Raw genomic sequence first — 20,750 nt, 5'->3', positions numbered from 1 at the left:
CCAGCATTTATAATACTGTTAAATATAAAAAAAAGTGTTGTGTAATTTGTTTGTTTTTTAATTCATGGGGGAGTGGGGGTTGTCTCAGTCTCGCTGTGTGAAAGGGGTCACCAGTACAAAAGTTTGAGAACCACTGGACTAGATGATCTCCTCATGCTTCTTCCTGCCCTGTTTGTCTTTTTATGATTATCCCAGTAGGATTGGGCTCACTGTGTTGCTTATACAACTCTAAAGGGTTTTATGTAGATGAATCTGGGGGCAGTTTTGCCTTAAAGGTGTGCAGATCAAGGTTGCTATGAGATCCTTGATTGTTCTCTTTAAAACAATTTACCATTTAGTTCTGTATTACCTGAAGCACACTGCCATGATTGTGCTGAAGCCTAATACAGGACTAACATGACCGTGTAGCACTTGCTCAGCTACTGGGAGATGCCTACCTTCTGGTGTAAAATGTTTATAATTAAAGGTCTGTGCTCTAATGTCTGTCAGTATGGAATTTAAAATTTCTGTTGCCCTTCTGAAAGTTGCAAATAACCTTGGTATCTCTCCCACTCAGTGCCTAATGGGTCACCTTTCTGTATGACCTTGCAAACATCAAATAGTGATATCGCTGTAACCTGAACTCCTTTCCTTTTCTTTATTCCTTGGACACCTCTACTACCCTATGCCTGTGAACAAAGCTATAGGGAAAAATACTGTTACCAGCTGCACTGTGAAACATCATCTTGTGCATACAGGCATAGCAAAGCATGGTCCAGCAAGGCATTTGCGTGTTCAATGTAAACCTTGTCAGATGTTTTTAAATTGAAGCCATTGTTACCAGTACAGTAACTGTGTTTTCTGTAACAGGGGACATGGGTGTAGGAAAGTCCTGCTTACTTCACCAATTCACAGAAAAGAAATGTGAGTATCTTCATTCGGAGCCTCTGTTTTCACTGATGGTATGCTTCCTCCCTCTTTCCTGCTTCCCTAGTTCTGAAAGCTATTTTCCAGCATGCATGAGTTCCTTCTGGTGCTTCACCCATTGCAAATATGTAGACTAATCATAGTCAGAATGATGAAGATAGAAGCAAATAGTTATTTAGCATAGTCTGCTGCTGTCAGGTCATTTGTCTGGAGAGTGACTTCTGTGAAATAAAGGCTATAGCATTCCCAAAGCATACATCTGAAACAGGCATGGTGCTGGGAAAGATCCTGCTACGTGATGAGTTCTGAAAGTGTGCAACTGAACTTCAATCACAAACCCCACTTTAAAAATATTCCTACACTTTTTTGCATTGGTCTTTAGTGAGAGTAGAGTCTCTGTTGGAATGCAAAAGCTCACTTTGAGGGGAGTTAGTACTTTTGACATTCAAAGTGGGATATAATGCCTACAAATCAAAGGCAGCCTCTTACAGGTTTAAGTAACACTGGAGTTAATTTTATAGCTTGATTGTCACGAGTCACAGCTGCTGCATCTGCATGATACATGCTCCTTAAGGAGTGAGTGTGTGTGTGTGTGTGTGTGTGTGTGTGTGTGTGTGTATATATCTATATCTCTCTATATAGATACATATATCTATATCTATATATATCACTTGTTTTATAACTGCAATGTCCTTTTTCTCTTCTGTGTTAGAGATATGTGGTACATAAGCATTGACTCAAGTGTTGCTTCCCAGTTCTGAAGCTTTGTTAGTTTCTTCAGTGGTGTTAATACTGTCTTATCCTTTCCATGCAGTTTACTTATAATGGATAATGTAGCTTAGTTTCCATGTCCTTGGGCTTGCAAAGTAGTTACACAGCTTTAAACTGTGCTTGTGTGGTGAGAACTAGGGTTCCGAAAGTGACTTACCTTTGATTAACCTATTCACACTGGAAATACCAAGCAATCTCTTGCATGTGGCCTGACTTTTGAAGAGAAGACCATCAGATGTTATCTGAGAGAATGCTTTAAGTATTTGTAATTCCTCAAAAGTTCTATAAACTTGAAGCAATAGAACTTAAATTTGAGCACAAAGACAGGGCATAAACTGATCTCTAATGGGGATTAGGAAGAAGATTTCCCCCCCCCCCCCCTTGACAGATTATCCTAGAACTGTCTTCTAAACCTTCCTCAAACATCAGTTACAGGCAAGTCTTCAAAATGTGTTACTAAACTGGATGGATCTCTGGTGTGATCCAGCATGATCACTCCTATGGTCATGTGCAGCATTTTTAACCATCTGTTGGAAATTTATAAAAAACTTCATTGAATTCTTTCAAGTCATGGCTAGTGTCTCTAAACCTTCAAGTTAAAGTTGTTTCCCCAAGGGTTGGTTCTGTAGCAATCTAAACTGACTCAGTTACTCAACTTGTAGTGCCAAACACATCAATGATGCATACTTTTGCAACTTCCATTAGGAATTTTCTGATTTATCAATTGACCATTGAAAGATGGCATTACTAAAATCTTCCTCTGGAAGAGGGAGAAGACTTCTAGTAGAAAGATGTGAACCTCTGATTTATCTTTCTGTGACAGTTATGGCTGACTGTCCCCACACAATTGGGGTCGAATTTGGTACAAGAATAATTGAAGTTAGTGGCCAAAAAATTAAACTGCAGATCTGGGACACAGCAGGACAAGAGCGATTTAGGGCTGTAACACGAAGCTACTACAGAGGAGCAGCAGGAGCTCTCATGGTCTATGATATTACTAGGTAAGAGATTGTCTGTCTCTTTTTTTGTGTGTGTCAACTGTAGTTATAGCTAAAATAGAACATGTGGTATGACTACCAATTTATTTCCAAGCCTATTTGGGACACTGCTTTACGATGTCACTACATTGTACATGACTATTTTCTGTGGGTCTCAGTCCTTTTGGCTTTCTAAACTAGTCAGGTATCTGCATAGTGGATTTTTTTCACCCTTTCTTATGCAGCCTCCCCTTTATTTCCCTCCATTCTACAAACCCCTGTTTAAAAAGTAAAGCACTGGTAGTTTACTTTCAAATTGACTTTTTAGTTAATGTGAAACTTCAGAATCTCAAAGTCTTGCATAAACAAGCTTCTCCTTGGAAACTTCCATTCTTGACTCTCCCCCTTCAGACGTTGTGGTGTTACTGCATTCTGCCAATTTATTTAAATTATCTTATCTAAAAGGTGGTTCTGTATATCTAAGATTTCAGGGTATGGAACTTAGGCCTCCTCCCTCCCCCCATATCTTCATGATGGGGATATGGGAATATTCCCAGACTCAAGTTGTCTTCCCTGGGGATAGTATACAGTGGAATTCTGGGATATGGCATTCTGTTAGATAGATCTATTAAAAAGCTTCTGGCCTGTTCTTGAACTCTCCCATTTATCTGTAGTCGTTCAAACAGAGGTGGCCTACCTTTCCCAGAATGGGAGGAATACAATAAATAGTGAGTAGCTAGCTGCTTGTACACACTCAAACTCAATGTGGTCATTTTTTATAGCAAAGACTTGGTATTTTGAAGATGTAGTAACTTCCCTGTCACTGAAATTGTTTGTCAGAGTAAAACTAAATATCTTCAGGGTCTTAACTAATAGTCATAAATTACATTCCCAACTACAACTACCTTTCTTTTTGGTGTATAATCTGTAATTGACTTGTATATTGTTGGTATACCTACATGCATCTTATCAGCATATTAGATTCAGTGTATGCAAACACAACTGAATATTCAGTCAGGTTGCAGATGAATGTCCTGTACTCTACACTTCACTAGGTGGTGTTTTTGAGGCACCTATTTAATACCTTGCTACACGTCCCTTATTTGTATGTATTTAGAGAACTAAAACGTTAGTTTTTTTTCTCGTTATCCATGAAGAAATGGATGGTGGGTTTTATAACCATGAATAAAATTATACAATGCATGGAGAAGCTGCATTTGAAACTAAGTTGCATTGCCCTGTAGAAATTATTAGAGGATACTCAGCACGCGTCTGATAGCCTCTAAAAGGAGCTATGGGAATGCAAGATGTTTTCTTACTGTCGTCATTCTTTATGAAATAGTTTATAGCAGGGGTCCCCAATGCGGTGCCCGCGGGCACCGTGGTGCCCACCGGGGCATCTAAGTGCGCCTGCGTACTGGCCGGCGGATGAGCATCCGCCGAGAAGCAGTGACATCCAGAGGCGGTGCCGCCGAAAATCGGCAGCACCGCCTCTGGATGACGCTGCTTCTCAGCGGCATTTGGGCGGATGCTTGTCCGCCGCCACGGTCCTCCGTGACTCGTCATCTGGCACCCGCCAGATTAAAAAAGGTTGGGGACCACTGGTTTATAGGCTATTCACAGGGTAAGAAGAACTTTTGAGTTCTTTCCAAAATACAAAAGCATAGCAAAGCATACAAAAATCTGCTTATTCCCTGCAGGGATGCAGGCATACACCAATTAGGTTCCCTCAAAGGAGGTCATTGTCATTTCATGGCTTTGATTCCACTTGCAATCCAGGTTCCCCACAGACCAGGACATACCAACTCAAAGAGGCACCAGACCCTGCTAGAAAAGATGCAAAACTTGCAGATATATCTCTACTGCCACAAGAGTGTGGAGGTGTTAACGAGCCACTTCACCTTGAATGGCCCCTTGGAATATGTGCTAATTACTTATGATAAACAATCTGTTGCACCTTGGGTTTAGTGGTGCTGCTGGGAGTACCTTTCCCAGACTTGAAGAAGAGCTCTGTGTGGCTTTAAAGCTTGTCTCTCTCATGGAAGTTGGTCCAATAAAAGATATTCCCTCACCCACCTTGTCAATTCAAATTCTCTTCATTTGAGCAAGCTCAGCTATTGATCTGCTGAAGACTATACAGTCAGATAACAGTAAATATTTTAATTATTGGTTTTTAAAGGAATGGTTAATACAGAATGATCAGTGAGACTTGATGGCTTAGGGAAAAAAAGCAACCTGAAGGTATTGCCCGTTTTCTAAGCTAAGAACGTTCTCTAAGCACAATATAAATCCTCATACGTTTGGGGCACAGTTGAAGGCACATCCTTGACCTTAAGTGTGTGGTTTAGTGTTCAGTTTTTCTGCCACCTTATACTTTCTCTTTCCATCTCATGCACACTTCTGTATGCACCCTAATTTGCTGGAAATAAGTCTTTCTTAAAGAACACATCTTATGCAGTGTTACCTAAGCAGTATTCTTTGAGTATTAGATCGGAAATCCTTTACTGAGTTTTATACAACACTGTGTCTTAACATGTTCCCCTCATGGAAAGCAGTAATACTGCATCTGTGAAGTAGTGTTAGCCTAGTCTCCTGGGGTGGCTGAGTTGCTTCAGTTCTGTTCTGAATTCAGAATAGAACTTATCACTTCAACTCTGGGACAAATCTATTTTAAACATTAACATTCTGAAAAGTGGTACTATTGGGAGTAACTACATACTATAGTTAAATTCTCCTCACTTGACTCTTCACAGAAGAAGCACATATAACCATTTAAGCAGCTGGTTGACAGATGCAAGGAACCTCACCAATCCAAATACTGTAAGTTGTACTGCTTTTTATGTTTTTTAAAAACTTCTTGTCCCAAAGCAAGAAATCCAAGGTTGAAACTGAAATGTATTTCCTTGATACATGGTAATATTCTTTTAAATAAGCTTACAATGTGCTGTCCTTGATATATGGCATGCTATGAGTTTATTCCAGGTTTTTCTACTCCTAGCTTTAGACCTTAATATTGAACATACATTTGACTGTCTTCTGACCCTTTTCTCACCCCAACTTGTTGCTTTTAAACTGAAAGTTTAACTTGTCCTTTACTTAGTAAAAACTTATTTTGTTCTTCTCAAAATTTGAACATGGGTTTAAATCTTATCCAAAGAAACTACCCAATGTCTTTCTCCCAGGGTCGTCTTTGCCCCTCTTGGAGGCCAAAAGACTTTCCCAGCTCCTGTAGTGTGGTTCTAATCTTACGTCTCTCACTAATTAAAACGCTTTGTAAGGGCTGGTCTACACTACGGGGGGTGATCTATCTAAGTTGCACAACTTCAGCTCCGTGAATAACTTAGCGGAAGTCGACATACCTAGATCTACTTAACACGGTGTCTTCACTGCGGTGTGTCAACGGGAGACGCTCTCCTGTCAATTCCCCTTGTGCTTCTCATTGAGATGGAGTACCAAAGTCGACGCTAGAGCGATCTATACTAGACACGAGAAATCAACCCCCACTGGATCGATCGCTGCCCGTCGATCCGGTTAGTAGTGTAGACAAGACCTAAGACTTCATATTTGTCTGACTCTGAGAGTAAAGCTGTGTTCTTTCAGTTAGTGCATTTCTGACTGCAGAACAATCCCTTTCCTACTCTTGTGTTGCCTCTGCAATGTTTGTGTTTTGTTTTTTTTTTTAAATGAGCATTCAAGTCAAATCAGGTGATGACTCTGAATACACATGAGGTAGATATGAGATAGGACTGCTTTGATATAGTCACGTTTTAGAATAAAACTGTATTTTTCACAAGCCCTCAGGCCATTGGAATCCTATAGTGGAGAAGGGTTGAATGTGGCATCTGGAGTTCCTATCATTCCTGTCTTCGTGGTGAAGATGTTGCTAGAGAAACAAAATACTATCCCTAGTCTGCCCTACTTGCTAGAGTAAGGGACTGTGCATGGGTGACCTGTCATTTAAACTTCTGGGCAGCGTCTTCAGTTTTACTGAATCTTGTCTATCAAATGAATGGGTCTGCTTGTTTTTAGGGGGAGGGAATGCTCATAGTTTAGGGACGGACAGCGGTAGCAATGCTGTGTGAAAGCTTGCAGAGGTCCTGGACATCTGCAGACCCTCTGATCTGGGAGAGTTTGTATTAACTTCCTCTTCCCTGGTGGTGGTGGTGGTGGGGGTGGGGGGGGGGGGGGGGGGGGGGGGGGGGGAGGGAGGAGGAGGTGCACTTCCTGCTGCTTAGCTGGCTATCTTAGGGCTTGTCTACACTGGCACTTTACAGTGCTTCAACTTTCTTGCTCAGGGGTGTGAAAAAACACCCCCCCCCCCCCAGCAATGCAAGTTTCAGCACTGCAAAGTGCCAGTGTAGACAGTGCACCAGCACTGGGAGCTATTCCCCTCATGGAGGTGGGTTTTTTTTTTTTTTTTTTAAAAAGAGCGCTGGGAGAGCTCTCTCCCAGTGCTATTCTGCGACTACACAAGCCATGCTAAAGCGCTGCCAGTGAAGATGTGCCCAGAGATATTTATCATGGGCGGGGTTTGTGTGAGAGAGCTGCCATTATTCTAATTTCATGCCTTTGTTTAATAGTAACTTGATTTGGGGTGGGGGTAAAAAGGCAGTTGAACTATTTTCCAGGCTAACATTTTTCTGTTCTGAACCAGGTGATAATCCTCATAGGAAATAAAGCAGATCTGGAAGCACAGAGAGATGTTACATATGAAGAAGCCAAACAATTTGCAGAAGAAAATGGTGTGTGTGTTTTTGCTTTTCTTTTGTGCTGTTATGTTTCAGTGAGGTTAGAGGTTTTAAAGTGAACCTTCTGAATTAGTATCTGGAAGCTGTTTAAAGCACACTTTTTTCAAAGTAACTTAGTTGTATATAAAAACTTTGCCTCAAATAGTCTAACTCAGCCTACCTTAGAACTAGGAATGCAATTTGCATATTGATGTCCTACTTAAAACAAACAAACCTTAAATACTTTCAAAAGTATTATTTAGCATGGAATTTCCGTGGGCCCTCACCTGTTTATCTCAGGAGTCAAACTTCAGTGACTACGATATGGTTCTCTTGAAGTATTTCATGTATCCTAACCATTTCAATTTTATTTCTAAATAGGGTTATTGTTCCTTGAAGCAAGTGCAAAAACGTAAGTGATAATAGGCCTATCTCTTTAAACAAAAAGACCACACTTCCCATAGAGACAGTCTTAAGTTTAGTATACGTTTTCATAGAGGGACTTAGTCTGTGGGTGAAAGTGAACTTGATTTCTCAGGTTAGATTGCAGTAAAAATATCATCAGGAGATTGGGGGGGAATAGAGCATGCCTAGCATTTTTGCTTCATCTTAACCTTAACTTGCAGCAACCATCTTGTTACTCCACTTTTGGGCCATCTTCCAAGCAAATAGTTGCTGAATTGTGATGGGCTGACATTTCTTTAATAAAAAAAAAAAAGAACAAACAACAACAAAAAACTTCCAATTGGAAACTGAAACTACTAAACTAATTTCACTTAAGACCTCATGCAACACTTCCTCCATCAGAGTTGCACTGATAAAATGGAGCACTTTCTTATGTGTGCTTTAAGCTGCAAACTGACTGTAAAATTAAATTATGCTGGTCTAATAGACTGTGCAGCTTCCTCATTTTAATGACACTGCTAGTCCTGTGGTGGTCGGAGTTCAGACTTGAAGTGTGAAACTTCTCCTGTATGGAGTGTTCAGAGCACTTGCACCTGTACAAGGCTATGCAGCTGCATGACAGGTGCTATTGCTGGATTGGGGTGTTGCAATTCCAGAAGCTGCTGTAGGGAGTTTCCTTTTGACCTCCCCAAAAGAGGAGGGTGACAAATTGTTCCCCTTAACCACCGAGGACAGGACAAGAAGCAATGGGCTTAAATTGTAACAAGGGCGATTTAGGTTAGACGTTAAGAAAAACTTCCTAACTGTCAGGGTAGTTAAGCTCTGGAACAAATTACCTAGGGAGGTTGTGGAATCTCCCTTATTGAAGGCTTTTAAGAACAGGTTAGTCACCTGTCAGCGATGGTCTAGATCAGATGTGGGCAAACTACGGCCCGTGGGACTGTCCTGCCCGGCCCCTGAACTCCCGCCTGGGGAGCCTAGTCCCCCGCTATCCTCCCTGCCCCGTAGCTATGCTGCTGCGCAGGCAGGGCTCTGGCCCACCACTCCCGCTGGGCAGGGTGGGGGGCGGAGCTGCCTGTGGGGGGGGGGCGGGGCGGCGGGGGTGTGCGGGGGGTGAGGGGGGGGGGGGGGGGGGGGTTGGGTAAGGGAGCGGAGGGTCCTGGGGGACAGTCAGGGAGGAGGGGGCAGTCAGGGGATGGGGAACAGGGAAGGTTGGGAGTGGGAGTCCCGGGGGGGCCTATTGGGGGCAGTGATGTGGATAGGGGTCAGGACAGGGAGCGGGGGGGTTGGGGTGGTATCCCAGGGGGCAGTTAGGGGCAGGGAGTCCCGGGAGGGGGTGGACAGGGGATGAGGAGCAGAGGGCAGTTGGATAGGGGGTGGGAGTGTTGAGGGGGGGGGCTGTCGGGACAGGGGTGTGGATAAGGGTCAGGGCAGTCAGGAGACAGGGAGCAAGGGGGTTAGATGGGGGTGCAGGTTCTGAGGGGGGCAGTCAGGGGGTGGGAAGTGAGAGGGGGTGGGGGCCAGGCTCTTTGGGGGGCACAGCCTTTCCTACCCAGCCCTCCATACAGTTGTGCAACCCCGATGTGGCCCTCGGGCCAAAAAGTTTGCCCACGCCTGGTCTAGATAATACTTAATCTTGTCTCAGTGCAGGGGACTGAACTAGATAACATAGCAAGGTCCAGTTCTACATTTATGTGACTTCTATGATTTATTTTTATAGGAATTATGAGATCCACTTGACCTATATATTTGTGTTCTCTCAGTGCGGCAAGTCTAGCAACACTCTAGACCTACCGTAGCCTACCATAGCACCTTTCAGCACTACAAGTATAGTCTTTTTTTTTTAATTCATACGCTTCACTAATAGCATGTCACTGTACAGATTATAAGGGCTTTATGCTAGACTGCGTACACACTGGTAAAACTTCTCTAGCAGTTGCTAATGGAGCTGGTTGGAAAACTTACTCGTTCATTGCAACTTGCTGTTTTGTCAGAATTGTAACGTTTTGTGGATATTGTCTGTTTTTCCAGAATTCACCTGGAAATCCTGCCTGCTGGGGAGAACAGCTTCAGGCTTACAGCATGGCAACCTGGGCTACCAGGGTCCCCCACTGCAGTGTAGGTGATCAGGCACGCTGCTCCAGTGCCAGGTCTGCTGGTAGAACTGGGCAGAGAACAAATAATTCTGTTTTGCTGAGAATTTTGAAACTTCTTTCTTTTGAATTAGAATGAAACCGAATTCTGAAATCTCAAAATCCTCCAAATCAGAACTACAGTTCTTTGCCCATCTGTAGCTGCTAGTACTGAGACCAACTGTGATATCCTCTCACAAAGATGAGTGCTATGCAACAGGATAGCTGTAAAGGTGCTATGGTAGATAATGCAAACCCAAAAAGCAAGTAAACCCTAACTTAGAAAGATTTACAGAAACTAATAGAACAGTTGATGCAAGTTACCACCACAGATCTTCATTATTGTGCCTTTTATTATAACCGTCAAAACGATTATATGAAAATGCTTTGGGGGGAGCCCATCTCTGTTGTGGTGTTGTGTAGCCTATTTTAAAACTGATGTATTTTGAAGTCCAACAGTACTAATTGCTAATCTACTTTAAGGGTGAACTGACAGATTCGATTCTTCCCCCTAAAGCTGGAGATAGCATCTAAAAACTGTCCCCGTTGCCTGGTAATCTGTAAAAGACTTTATTAGGTAGTTTACTTTTTCAAAATCTTCTGAGGGGATAGCTGCTTCAGGTGGGGAACATTGGACTGTACCCAGCTTTGTGTCTTTTTTTTTTATATGTTCTTACAGAACATATAATCAATGCACAATTGCTACTATTAGAAAATCTCAGCTAGTGACTGGAAGAGGTGGATGGTAGGCCAAGCACGTTCATGACTTCTCATTCAGTCTAGAATGTAATGTAGTGCACAACTTGAATTAATTTTGCTGCTTCTTTTGAAGAGGAGAGAATGTTGAAGATGCATTCCTGGAGGCTGCCAAGAAAATCTACCAGAATATCCAAGATGGAAGCCTGGATCTGAATGCTGCAGAGTCAGGTGTACAACACAAACCTTCAGCTCCACAGGGGGGTCGACTAACCAGTGAACCCCAGCCCCAGAGAGAAGGCTGTGGCTGCTAGTGACCTCTATTCCATGGCTCCATTTTTGACCTTTCGCCTCTGTTGGAAGCAGTACTTTTGACTGCTTCATTGTCTTCTGTACATCTTACTGGGTTTAATTAAACTCTGAGACAACAGTTTAACACAATACTAAACTGCTAAACAACTTTAGATGTAATCAGGTTATCAAAGGCAAGTAGAGTAATAAAACCTCTCCTGCATGGTAAATCTAGAAGTTTTTTTTTTTTTTTTTCCCCTCCCTTCCAGTTGTCCTTGTGATAGTGTCACCAATACATGATTTAAACTGAGCACTGATGCTGGACTCATGATTTTACACTTTTGCAGGGCCTTTTCTTGTACGGTTTAATTTTATGGTTCTTCAGCCTTCCTTCCCCATCTGTAACTGTTCTAAATCTGTCCATAGTAACTGATGTTTATTTGCTGTGAAATGACTTGATGGTAGAAAAGGGGTTCTATAACAATGTGCTTTTGTTGGAGGAATTCCCTGTGGCGGGTGTGTATGTTGGTGGGATAGCTTGTTGCAGGAGTATACAACTTACTTCTTCTGTCTTACCCTAGCACAGGGAAAACAGTTCACTCTTTCTTCTTGTGCTCAGTAGCTTTACATCATTTTTTGCCATTTTATCCTTTACATTTGTTAACAGAACGTAAATATGTATAAAATTTGAAGGAACTGAGCTAACAGTTAAATACATTCTGTGTATATGATTTTAATGAAGAAAATAAATTGATTACTGGCATTAGAACAGTATATAAGAAAATATCAGTTTGTACAGTATGATCTATATGTGACCACATTGCCCCGTTTAGTACAAAAATAGATGTAACTGCAGTTCACTAACATAGGCTTAACTCCTTGGTGTCAACAGTGGGCATTGTGCTGGGGAACTTGACTCCCAATGCAACAATATTAACACTAGTGGAATATCTGTCTTTGTTCCATCTTTGCACTGTGGTATATCTATGCCTCTTTATTAACCCTGTTTTTGTGCAATCAACAGTGTGCTAACCTGCTTTTCTCTTTTTGTAAGCATTTTGCATTGGGCTTAATTTCCTGCCTTGCATTGTATAGAATGGCTGGTTCTATTACACATTTTATGCTTTTATACCTTTTTTGGAGTGGTCTGATTCTGAACTGGACAGTCAGAACTCTAGGGATTTTTAACTACTTTTGCATTTTTATTTACACTACAGTGACCCTTTTTTAAACAATTAGGGTCCCCTCTTACTATAAAAGCATTTAGAATACTGCCTTCATGAAATTACACGTTGAAAGTACTCTTTATAAAATCAGAGAGTCCAAATAGTATTCAGGCATATGCAGACTCTGTTAAAGTACATGTGATATTTTCTATTTGGTTAGACCAGTGTATTTAAATCTACACACAGTACCATGCTTCACATGAAATCTAATTTTCATTTCTGAAACTTCAGATTTGATTTAGAGGTGGCAGGGGGAAAGAATAAGTGGCTAAGAAAGATAGAACATGCTTTTGTTGTACCTACCATTCATTCAATATTTAGTCAAACTGCAGTGTTTAAAATACAAAGTAGTCTTAAAATCCCTCTCTACAGACACTAAGAGAAACTATCCAATGTTCAGACTTGTAAGCAAACAGTGGTACCAGAGTATTGTACAGTCAATGTTAAATAAAAGCCAAAACTGAAATGTGCAGACAATAGGATTTGGGTGACTTGTGCACTGTCCCTTGTTTTTGTCTGATTAGTCTTTTTTTAAACCTAAGATTATTAAAGTAGATTGGTATGTTAAAAATTTATGGCTGATGCATTTTGCTAAAACAAAGTTGCGCCGCATAGGGGTTGCCCAGGGACCATGACCTGCTGATGAAACAAAATTTGGGTGAAGTAAACAGCATTCTAATGACTACAGCTTGTTGAGGTGCAATGCCCTTATTCCCAAAGTAAGTTACAGTAGGTCTCATTGTTTCTGTGACAGAAAGGACTTGTTTGGACTGCTGTACTCTTCATTTGGTGTAACTATGCTATTAATCTAAATATTTGTAAATAAAGTACCTGTATCTAGATAAATTATAGTGGGTTGCCTTATTTGAAACTTTCATGAGTTGGTTCAGTCATCCCATGGACTTTTAGAATCTGAAATTAAAATACTCTGCCTAGCCGTCTTGCTGCTTCTGACCAGGCTTGGTTTACGCAAGTGATGCTTCACTCCATTTCTTGCTTCTCACTCTTCTTATCTCAGTAGCCAGACAGAAACTGACTTCACACATGGATCTCATCTCAGAGAATTTTATTTGTTCAGAATTACCCAAACTTGAATTTCTTAGTACCTGTAACTGCTAGCGAAGAAGGGCCCTCTGCTTTTAGCTGTTGTGCAGTGGTGGAGTATGCCACAAGTGATGGCTGGGCACTAGCTAATTTTCAACTGCTTGGAAGTGCAAGAACCTCTTGAAGCCTTCATCAAGCAAGTGGTTTGTTCCCTTTAACTTAAACATGAAGGCAGACAATTTTCCAACCTCTAAGTAGATCCAAATACTTGGAGTAGAGAGCACTCACCTGTGTAATAAGTCATTGAAGTGACAATGTGCTTGACGGTGAAATGAATCTGGTCAGTAACACTTAAGTGCTGATTGTACAGCAGTTTAAAAAAAAAAAGTCTTAACTCTAGTTCATTGAGTGGGATTTATGTTAACTACACATACTATCTAGCTGCACTATAAAGTTTGAAAGCAGGTCTTGAACACCTAGTGGATTTAGTCATGTTGGTGGCTTGCTCTGTAAACTGTTTTAGGAGCATGACCTAGAACTAGTTCCTATAAAAGCAATTGTGTTGGTGGAAAGATTTCTATATAATATGTTCGCTTTTTAAAGCAGTACTTGCTGCTTCTACTTATTGCTTAGTTAGAACAAGATATGTCTTATCCATGTGTGCACTCCTCCAGTTATTACTGGTATCTCCCACAACTCTTAAAGCTCTGGTAAGAGTACTAGTGTCCCTCTGCCTTCAAAAACATCATTGTATGGCCAAACAACCAGAATTTTGCTGCTATGTATGTACTTGTAATCCATTTCCAAAACACACAGTATTATATCTGATGTAACCTGGGTGAAGATTCTTTAAACTACTTAGTGTTAAGGTTGCAGAAAGGGCCTTTGAGTTAATGACAATTCATTAGCTAGTAAACTGGAAATGGAAGGGTTGACCCACAAGCCTTTAATTTCACAAAAGCAGTATATTCTTCTAAGCAGAGTTCAAATGCAACATGGCTTTCATGAAGTGCTTTCAGCAGATAAATATATTGTCTTAACGATTTTATGCTTCAAGCCAGATTCAGTCTAAAACACTGTGTATATGTGCTAAAATGGATGTTCAGTAGTTACATCACTTACACAACCTGCACATAAATACATTTGCCAGTACTTGCCTTGCTAAGTGGGATACCTACTGTCTGAGGACTTAGGATTCGTAGTGTGGATTTAAAATTGTAGAATGACCCAAAAGGAAGCTTGGCTGAAGTACTCCAGTGGCACTTCCAGTTGCAAGCTTAACAGCCTGGACCATGCTACCATTATACTTAGGATGTAATTTCATTCTTCAAATAGGTGAAGGTTAACTAGTGCACAATGTCTCTCTAATCTTGCTTGGGGAAAGTTAGGTGTGTACTTCTCCATTCATTTAATATGGGGAAGGGAGTCCTAGAAAACTTTGTATATTGAGTTTATAATCTAGGACAGCTGTAGGGTGGGCCCCTTGCTGTTCTTGTACTATACTTTGTCACGGTTTCCTCTCCATCTGAATACAGAAATGAGCATTACAAACTCAGGAAACTGAGTTAAGATAAAGATATTTTAGTGTTCAGACCCTCTTTCTTTTTTTTTTTTTTTTTTAAATGAAAGACACTTTAATATCTCTATAGATCAGACTTGATGTCTGGGTACCTAATTATTTCCATAACATGTTTGGATTTATTACATCTGAATTTCCTGCCCCTTTTATGTTGGTTTACATACTTAAGTTTTGTCAAAGAAAAAACCTAAAGGATACTGTATGTTGCTTCTAATCATTGCTTGAGCAATGCAAAGTAGCTGCTGTGCAGTGGTGAATCTAACCATTATGTGTGAGTAAATATAAACTACAAATCCACTTCCAGCATCTGAAAGTGGAATCTTCCAGCTGGCATAAATTTATCTCTGAAAGCCATGAGGTATGAGAGCAGGGCTGTGCAGGTATCATGGAGGGATAACAGGGAAGACCTTTTCAGAGAGGTCAAGGATTTGGGTGGGGCCTGAAAGAAGGGCTATATTAGAGATCACTCCCAATGTTTCTGCTTTAAAGGCTCTCCTGGCAGTGGTATCTCAAGACACCAGTGTCCTGATGGGTTTTTCAAACACTTACGCTCAAGCTCACATCTGGCCATGGAACTCTTAAGGAGCTGTAAGCCCTCTTCCCATGAAACTTAACATGCCTGGTCTCTCTTCCTACTGACTGTTTACAACCAACAGAACCTGAATATGCAAATTTCCTGTAAAGGAAGGGTTGTGACTGCCTGAGTTACTTAAACTATTGACCCAATCCTATTTAGACTAAAACAAGATGCAATTAATTCAATTGCAATTTAATTTCTTCAAATGTAGCCTTTATTGCAAGATTAATTTAAACAGTTTGGCATTAAATCATTCTGGACTGACCACAAGTGTTTGTGGATTTTTTTTAAAAACTCCATGTTAAATTCTAGCTCAATCTAATCAGTGAGTACAGAATTGAGAATGCACATTCTCAGGTGTTTTTTTTGTTGGAGAGAAAATCCTGCAAGCCAGTTTTAAGTGGAAAAACCAACCTTTAGAGAAATGTGGTCTCCATACCACCTCTAAATTCAGTTGAGGCCTGTATGACCTGCAGATACCTGTTAAAGAACATTTGTTGCATGCTTACAGAACTGCATAAATAAAAGTTAGAATTTCAGTCAAGTGGGTGACGTGAATTGGTCAGACAGATTCTGGCTCTGTTCCCATCTAGAAAGTATACCACAATGGGAACAGTGGCAGACATTCTTGAATGTAACTATAGGTAAGGATGTGTGTCTGTCACCGACTCCATGACTTTTGTAGCAGCTGGTGCGGCTGGCTCACAGGCTGCCCAAGCCAGGCAGTCACTGAGCCAGCAGCAGTTTGGGGGTGCCTGCAGCTCCTAGACTGAGGGGCCAGGGGGCTCTGTGCAGTTCCCCTGTCTGCAGGCACCACCCCCGCAGCTACCATTGGCTGCAGTTCCTGGCCAACGGGAGCTGCAGAGCCAGAGCCGTGCAGGTAGGCCCCCTCCCCCTAGGAGCTGCAGGGACATGCTGGCTGCTTCCAGGAAGCTGCACGGAGCTGGGTAGGAAACCTGCCAACCCTCTTCTTCCCCCCTCCCCCTCAACACCAGCAGCAGTCCTGGGCTGCACACCGCTGCCCCTCCCCCAGCATCAGCAGGTGGTCCTGGGCCATGTGCTGCCACCTGCCCCCCTGCATCAGTGGGGGTCCCAGGCCAGCATCTGTGGTGTCCCCAGACGCCTTCCCCGCCCCCAAGCATTCCTAGCCCAAGTCAGGGGTATATAGTACAAAAGTCATGGACAAGTCACAAGCCATAAATTATTTACTACCCATGAGCCATCCATGACTCTTACTAAAAATACCTGTGACTAAAATGTAGCCTTAACTATAGGTGTTGGCCTTAAAAGTAAATATAACTTGGCTGTATTCTATTAATGAGGGAGTACCTTAGTAACATGCTGGTACTTCTCAGGTGTGTAGGATAAGAAATGTATTATCTCTAGGCTTACTCCTACTATGCTATAAGGAATGTGAAGTATTAAAGGATGCGTAGCCTCTCGCATCCAAACACGTCTTCATCCGCCACACTGCAAGGTGATTGGTTTAGTAACTGGCCTGTCAGAACTAGGTCTAAAACACCAGTTGCTGTAATGGGTTTGTCACACTTAAGAGCACACTTATATTTAGGGTTGTACATTATTTCATTTGTTCAAGTCATAAAATGGTACCTTGAAGCGAGTTAAGTAGTCATCTTATGAATGTTTAACAAGTTCAAGAGTGAGACTTAAGGTGGGCCACTTGCATCTTCCAAACTCAATAACAGGAACAGTCATGTACTTCAGCTTGAGAATCTACTGGTGAGCACTGCCAGAAAACAAAGTTATTAACTGAATGCCTATTTAATGGCCAGGAACAGTTATACTTAAGTGAAAGTGCATATTCTGTTTGATCCATGTGTATTGCATAGTATCCTTGGAATTTTAAACAGATCAGAGCTCCACAATCCTAGTTTTATTTGTGCTTTGCTTTTCTGTACAAAATCTCTGGGGTGAAAGGAGTTTGGGGCCTGTAGCCCTAGACACTGCCTTAATAGCAACCTCTCCCATTGCTGGTATTGAAGTGTGACTTTGTGGTACAGGTCTAAGTACAGCTATGCTATCTCTTTATGAAAAGAAATACCAAATTCATGGAAAATCAAGGGAACGTAAGGTACATGTAACATCTTAGAATCAATACAAACTTTATTTTGTGTAAGAAATATTCCATTCAAAGTAATGGTGCATAAAGACAGAGGAATAATGGCATTTGTTTGACAGCTGATGAAGGAACTATAACTATTACCAGATTTGTGTGTCAATACCACAGAAGTTCAAATTTGTGTTTTTTAAATTTAATGTTAAAGATTTGAGATAATTGTTGCAACCTTTGTGCCCCAGAATAAAAAGTTCATCTCTCACATTAACACCAGCTTTAACATAATAAATATTACCATTATCTCTTGCGTAAGTAACTTAAGTTACAGTACCGTACAAAACTTTAGAGTACTAACAGAGGCTTACAGCCAGTATTTACATGGAAAAAATATTCAGGAATGGTGGACCATGCTGCCTTGACAAGTGGTGTGTCTGGTTATCCAGACTTGCAAGTTAATGAGGTAGCAGTCTTCAGGTTGTATATTTGGACCAGGGGCTGGAAAGAGAGTGTCACTCCCAGCCATACAACTGTTAGTGTTGTTAAATGTCAGGATTCTTCTACTACAAACAAACAAACAAAGTTTGGAGAAAGTTAGTGATTCTGCTAGAACACCAGCAAGATACTTTGTTCTGGATGCAAGATGATGTTCTCTTGTGCTCTAAGAGCAAGGATAGCCAGGACAGCCATTGGATCACATCCTGCCAGCTTTTTTTTAAAATGCCCTTGTGTATTATGTTCTTCTTGACGTGCATATTTCCAGCTTCACTGTATAGAAAAAACTGGCCAGCATGAATTTGCTGTAAAGCAGTTCTTTGTAGATCTCCAGTGGAGCAGTCTATTAGAGACTATTGCATGAAGTGATAGCTCCTATCTGAGTAAGAACGTTTGGCTCAAATCAAAGTACCTCATTAAAATAGCACCATTAACGTGATGAAGGATCTGCATTAAATATAAGCCAGAATTTTTGGCAGTGTAGAACCTACCGCTGAAGTTGTCTTGAAAAACATAGCACACAGGTTTACAGCTAGACCTTAGCCACTACCAGATTGAATTGTTGGCAAACTTAAAGATAAAATGCCCTGTGAAAAGTGACATCCATAATGCAAAGTACAACCCCCTCTGCTTCCTATAGAAATGTATAACCTGTTAAACTGGAGGGTTTTGGGGTGCTCCCACACAAAAGGCAAGAGTTTTCACCAAACATGAGAGCCAAAACCATTTTAAATTGGAGATGAATTTAAAACAAAGGTGGAGATTATTTCCTTGGGGAGCCTGTTTTAGGTCCATAAAGCACCTATTATGTGGAATCAAGAAGTGGTAGCATGTATCAGTATAGTAGCAAGCACTATTGGCTACCTAACTTGTTTCTGAGAAGATGCAGTATATGCTATGCCCTACTACACACGAGTCTTCAAGGAGAAGTTCTGCTTAACCTTGTCTATATGGATCTATGTGATTTAATGTAACAGCTGGATCAAATCTCTTACCTCCATGGTTTAGTGGGATTATTTCTTGTGTATGATATTGGTGGAATCGTTGAGAGCGAGATGAAATGCCTGCTGGCCTCCTGTCAGATCTGACAACTCCTGTCAGAGCAACCTAGAAAAAAGAGTAAAACAGTTTGAGAAACAAAGTGTGAAAGCTAATGCATGTAATGAGCAAAATCAAATTAATCTCTGAAATACCCATTTACTCTGGGATTTAAACTTCAAGTTTATGGTAACCTTCCACCTCCAAAGGTTGGTTTGTTTTAAACAAAATGTCAGACTTGTGGAAAAATGCTTACATGTAAGAGTCCCATACATACAAATAGGTTTCCTATAGCAGAATTTAGCATCAAGGTTATAAATACATAAAGTTTAAGCTGCTACCCCCCACATCCTCCTCATAATAGCACACCGATTTAGTCAGTGGTCAGAAAATAGATCCACATCTCTTGACAGGCAAATTCTTTCCCACAGACTATTCACCTCATGTTGCTATTCTCAATGGTCAGTTTAGAGGGCCATCTTTGCATTAAGGCTAAGAACCAGGAAGTGTGTATATAAAAGGTAGGTAGCCCCTATTTACAGAAGAAACAGATGTAACTTCCCTGATGGGGCACTCTGATGTAGTAGATTTAGGTACAAGAGAGAAATGGCAGAGATGTAGTTTTTACTTCTGATTCAGACATGATTTAATTTGACCTTGAGTAGATAATGTAAACTGTGTCTTTGCTTCCTCATCTGTAAAATGGAAAACTGGATATTTGCCTACTTCAGGGGGGTACAGTTGGTTACGTCATTGTTTGCCATGTAGCTTTAGAATCTTGTATTGCAATGGTACAAACTTCCTAAACTCTGTAAAACTGGCATGCAGAGTTTAAGCTGTGTCCCTTTATCTAGTGACCTTTTAAAAAGAAGTTAAAGCTGTTTCAGTTACTATTGCTAATTTTTGTGGATTTGGAGTCACATTCCTGTCTTCTTCTATACAGGGAAAAGGGAAAAACTGATAATGCACAAAGTGCACAAATTGAAAAAAACAGACTCCTCCCTCTCCAGTGTTTTGGCTACAGTTATCTTAAGAGTTTACTTGTAACCAATATAGGTAGGAAATGTTCAGGCAGAAACTTTTAAGTTGGTATTCCTTTAAGAGCTCCCCAGTTCCTGTTATAAACAAATTGCTTTTAATATTAAGTCCAAGAAACAGTAAAGTGATGTAAAACAAATTCAGTTTCAGGCCCAGCCATTTCAGAGTTGGGACAAATCAAAAGGAGTTAAGGAAGAGAACATGGAGTGACTACCATTTTTGTATGCATGTGTTTCAAAACACTTTGTCATATTTGTATTAAACTTTCCAGGACAATTCTGCAGCAGCATAAGACTATGGTTGTGAAAACACTAAGTGCATTAGTGTCTCTTTGGCTATGGCAGAGTGGCCATCAGAGTTAATAGAGCACAATGATTTGAAAATGTGGTACTGCAAAACGCTCTCAAGTGTTACCTGGTTCTGTGTAACATTAAGATCATCATGAAGGGAGGACATTAGCCCTGATGAGCTTTGGGACAGAAAGAGTGACTCTGTCGCGGTGCTGCTAACTAGTTCATCTAGTGCATCGACTTGTCTCTTTAAGCTGTGCAGGGTGCCCTCAGTTTGTCGTTTTCCTTTAATTAATACTTCCACTTGCTTGGACATACATTGTCGAAGTTGAGCCTTAATAAAACAGAATTTTTTAATAAAACATTATTTCCTTATATCCAATTTCTGCTTCATTTCTAGGGTTTTTTAATTGATAGGGGAGGTCAGACTATTAAAAAAAAAAAAGTTAACATATTATGATGGAAGCGGTTTTGCATATCTGTT

The 20,750-nt window shown here is 40.9% G+C and overlaps 2 protein-coding genes across 2 annotated transcripts in view; one reads left to right on the top strand and one right to left on the bottom strand.

Moving 5' to 3' along the window:
• RAB14 (RAB14, member RAS oncogene family) overlaps positions 1 to 11,135 on the top strand; it is a 32,587-nt gene extending 21,452 nt beyond the window's left edge. Inside the window, exons 3-8 of the mRNA XM_024211122.3 lie at positions 850 to 903; positions 2,501 to 2,678; positions 5,408 to 5,474; positions 7,309 to 7,396; positions 7,763 to 7,793; positions 10,751 to 11,135. Of these exons, the coding sequence (XP_024066890.1) occupies positions 850 to 903; positions 2,501 to 2,678; positions 5,408 to 5,474; positions 7,309 to 7,396; positions 7,763 to 7,793; positions 10,751 to 10,928 (596 nt within the window). The 3' untranslated portion in view covers positions 10,929 to 11,135. The remainder of the gene's footprint in view (positions 1 to 849; positions 904 to 2,500; positions 2,679 to 5,407; positions 5,475 to 7,308; positions 7,397 to 7,762; positions 7,794 to 10,750) is intronic.
• A 6,849-nt stretch (positions 11,136 to 17,984) lies between these two features.
• The window catches only part of CNTRL (centriolin), a 58,820-nt gene continuing 56,054 nt past the window's right edge, over positions 17,985 to 20,750 (bottom strand). The window contains exons 42-43 of the mRNA XM_029912730.1: positions 20,391 to 20,600; positions 17,985 to 19,007 (exon numbers count right to left, since the gene is read on the bottom strand). Coding sequence (XP_029768590.1) covers positions 18,837 to 19,007; positions 20,391 to 20,600 — 381 coding nt within the window. The 3' untranslated portion in view covers positions 17,985 to 18,836. The remainder of the gene's footprint in view (positions 19,008 to 20,390; positions 20,601 to 20,750) is intronic.

The sequence above is a fragment of the Terrapene carolina genome, unplaced genomic scaffold, assembly GCF_002925995.2.
Source record: "Terrapene carolina triunguis isolate 2854851 unplaced genomic scaffold, T_m_triunguis-2.0 Scaffold238, whole genome shotgun sequence".
NCBI classification, from domain to species: Eukaryota; Metazoa; Chordata; order Testudines; family Emydidae; genus Terrapene; species Terrapene triunguis.
The sequence above is the reverse complement of the archived record's forward strand: the minus strand, read 5'-3'. Positions and strand labels throughout refer to the sequence as shown.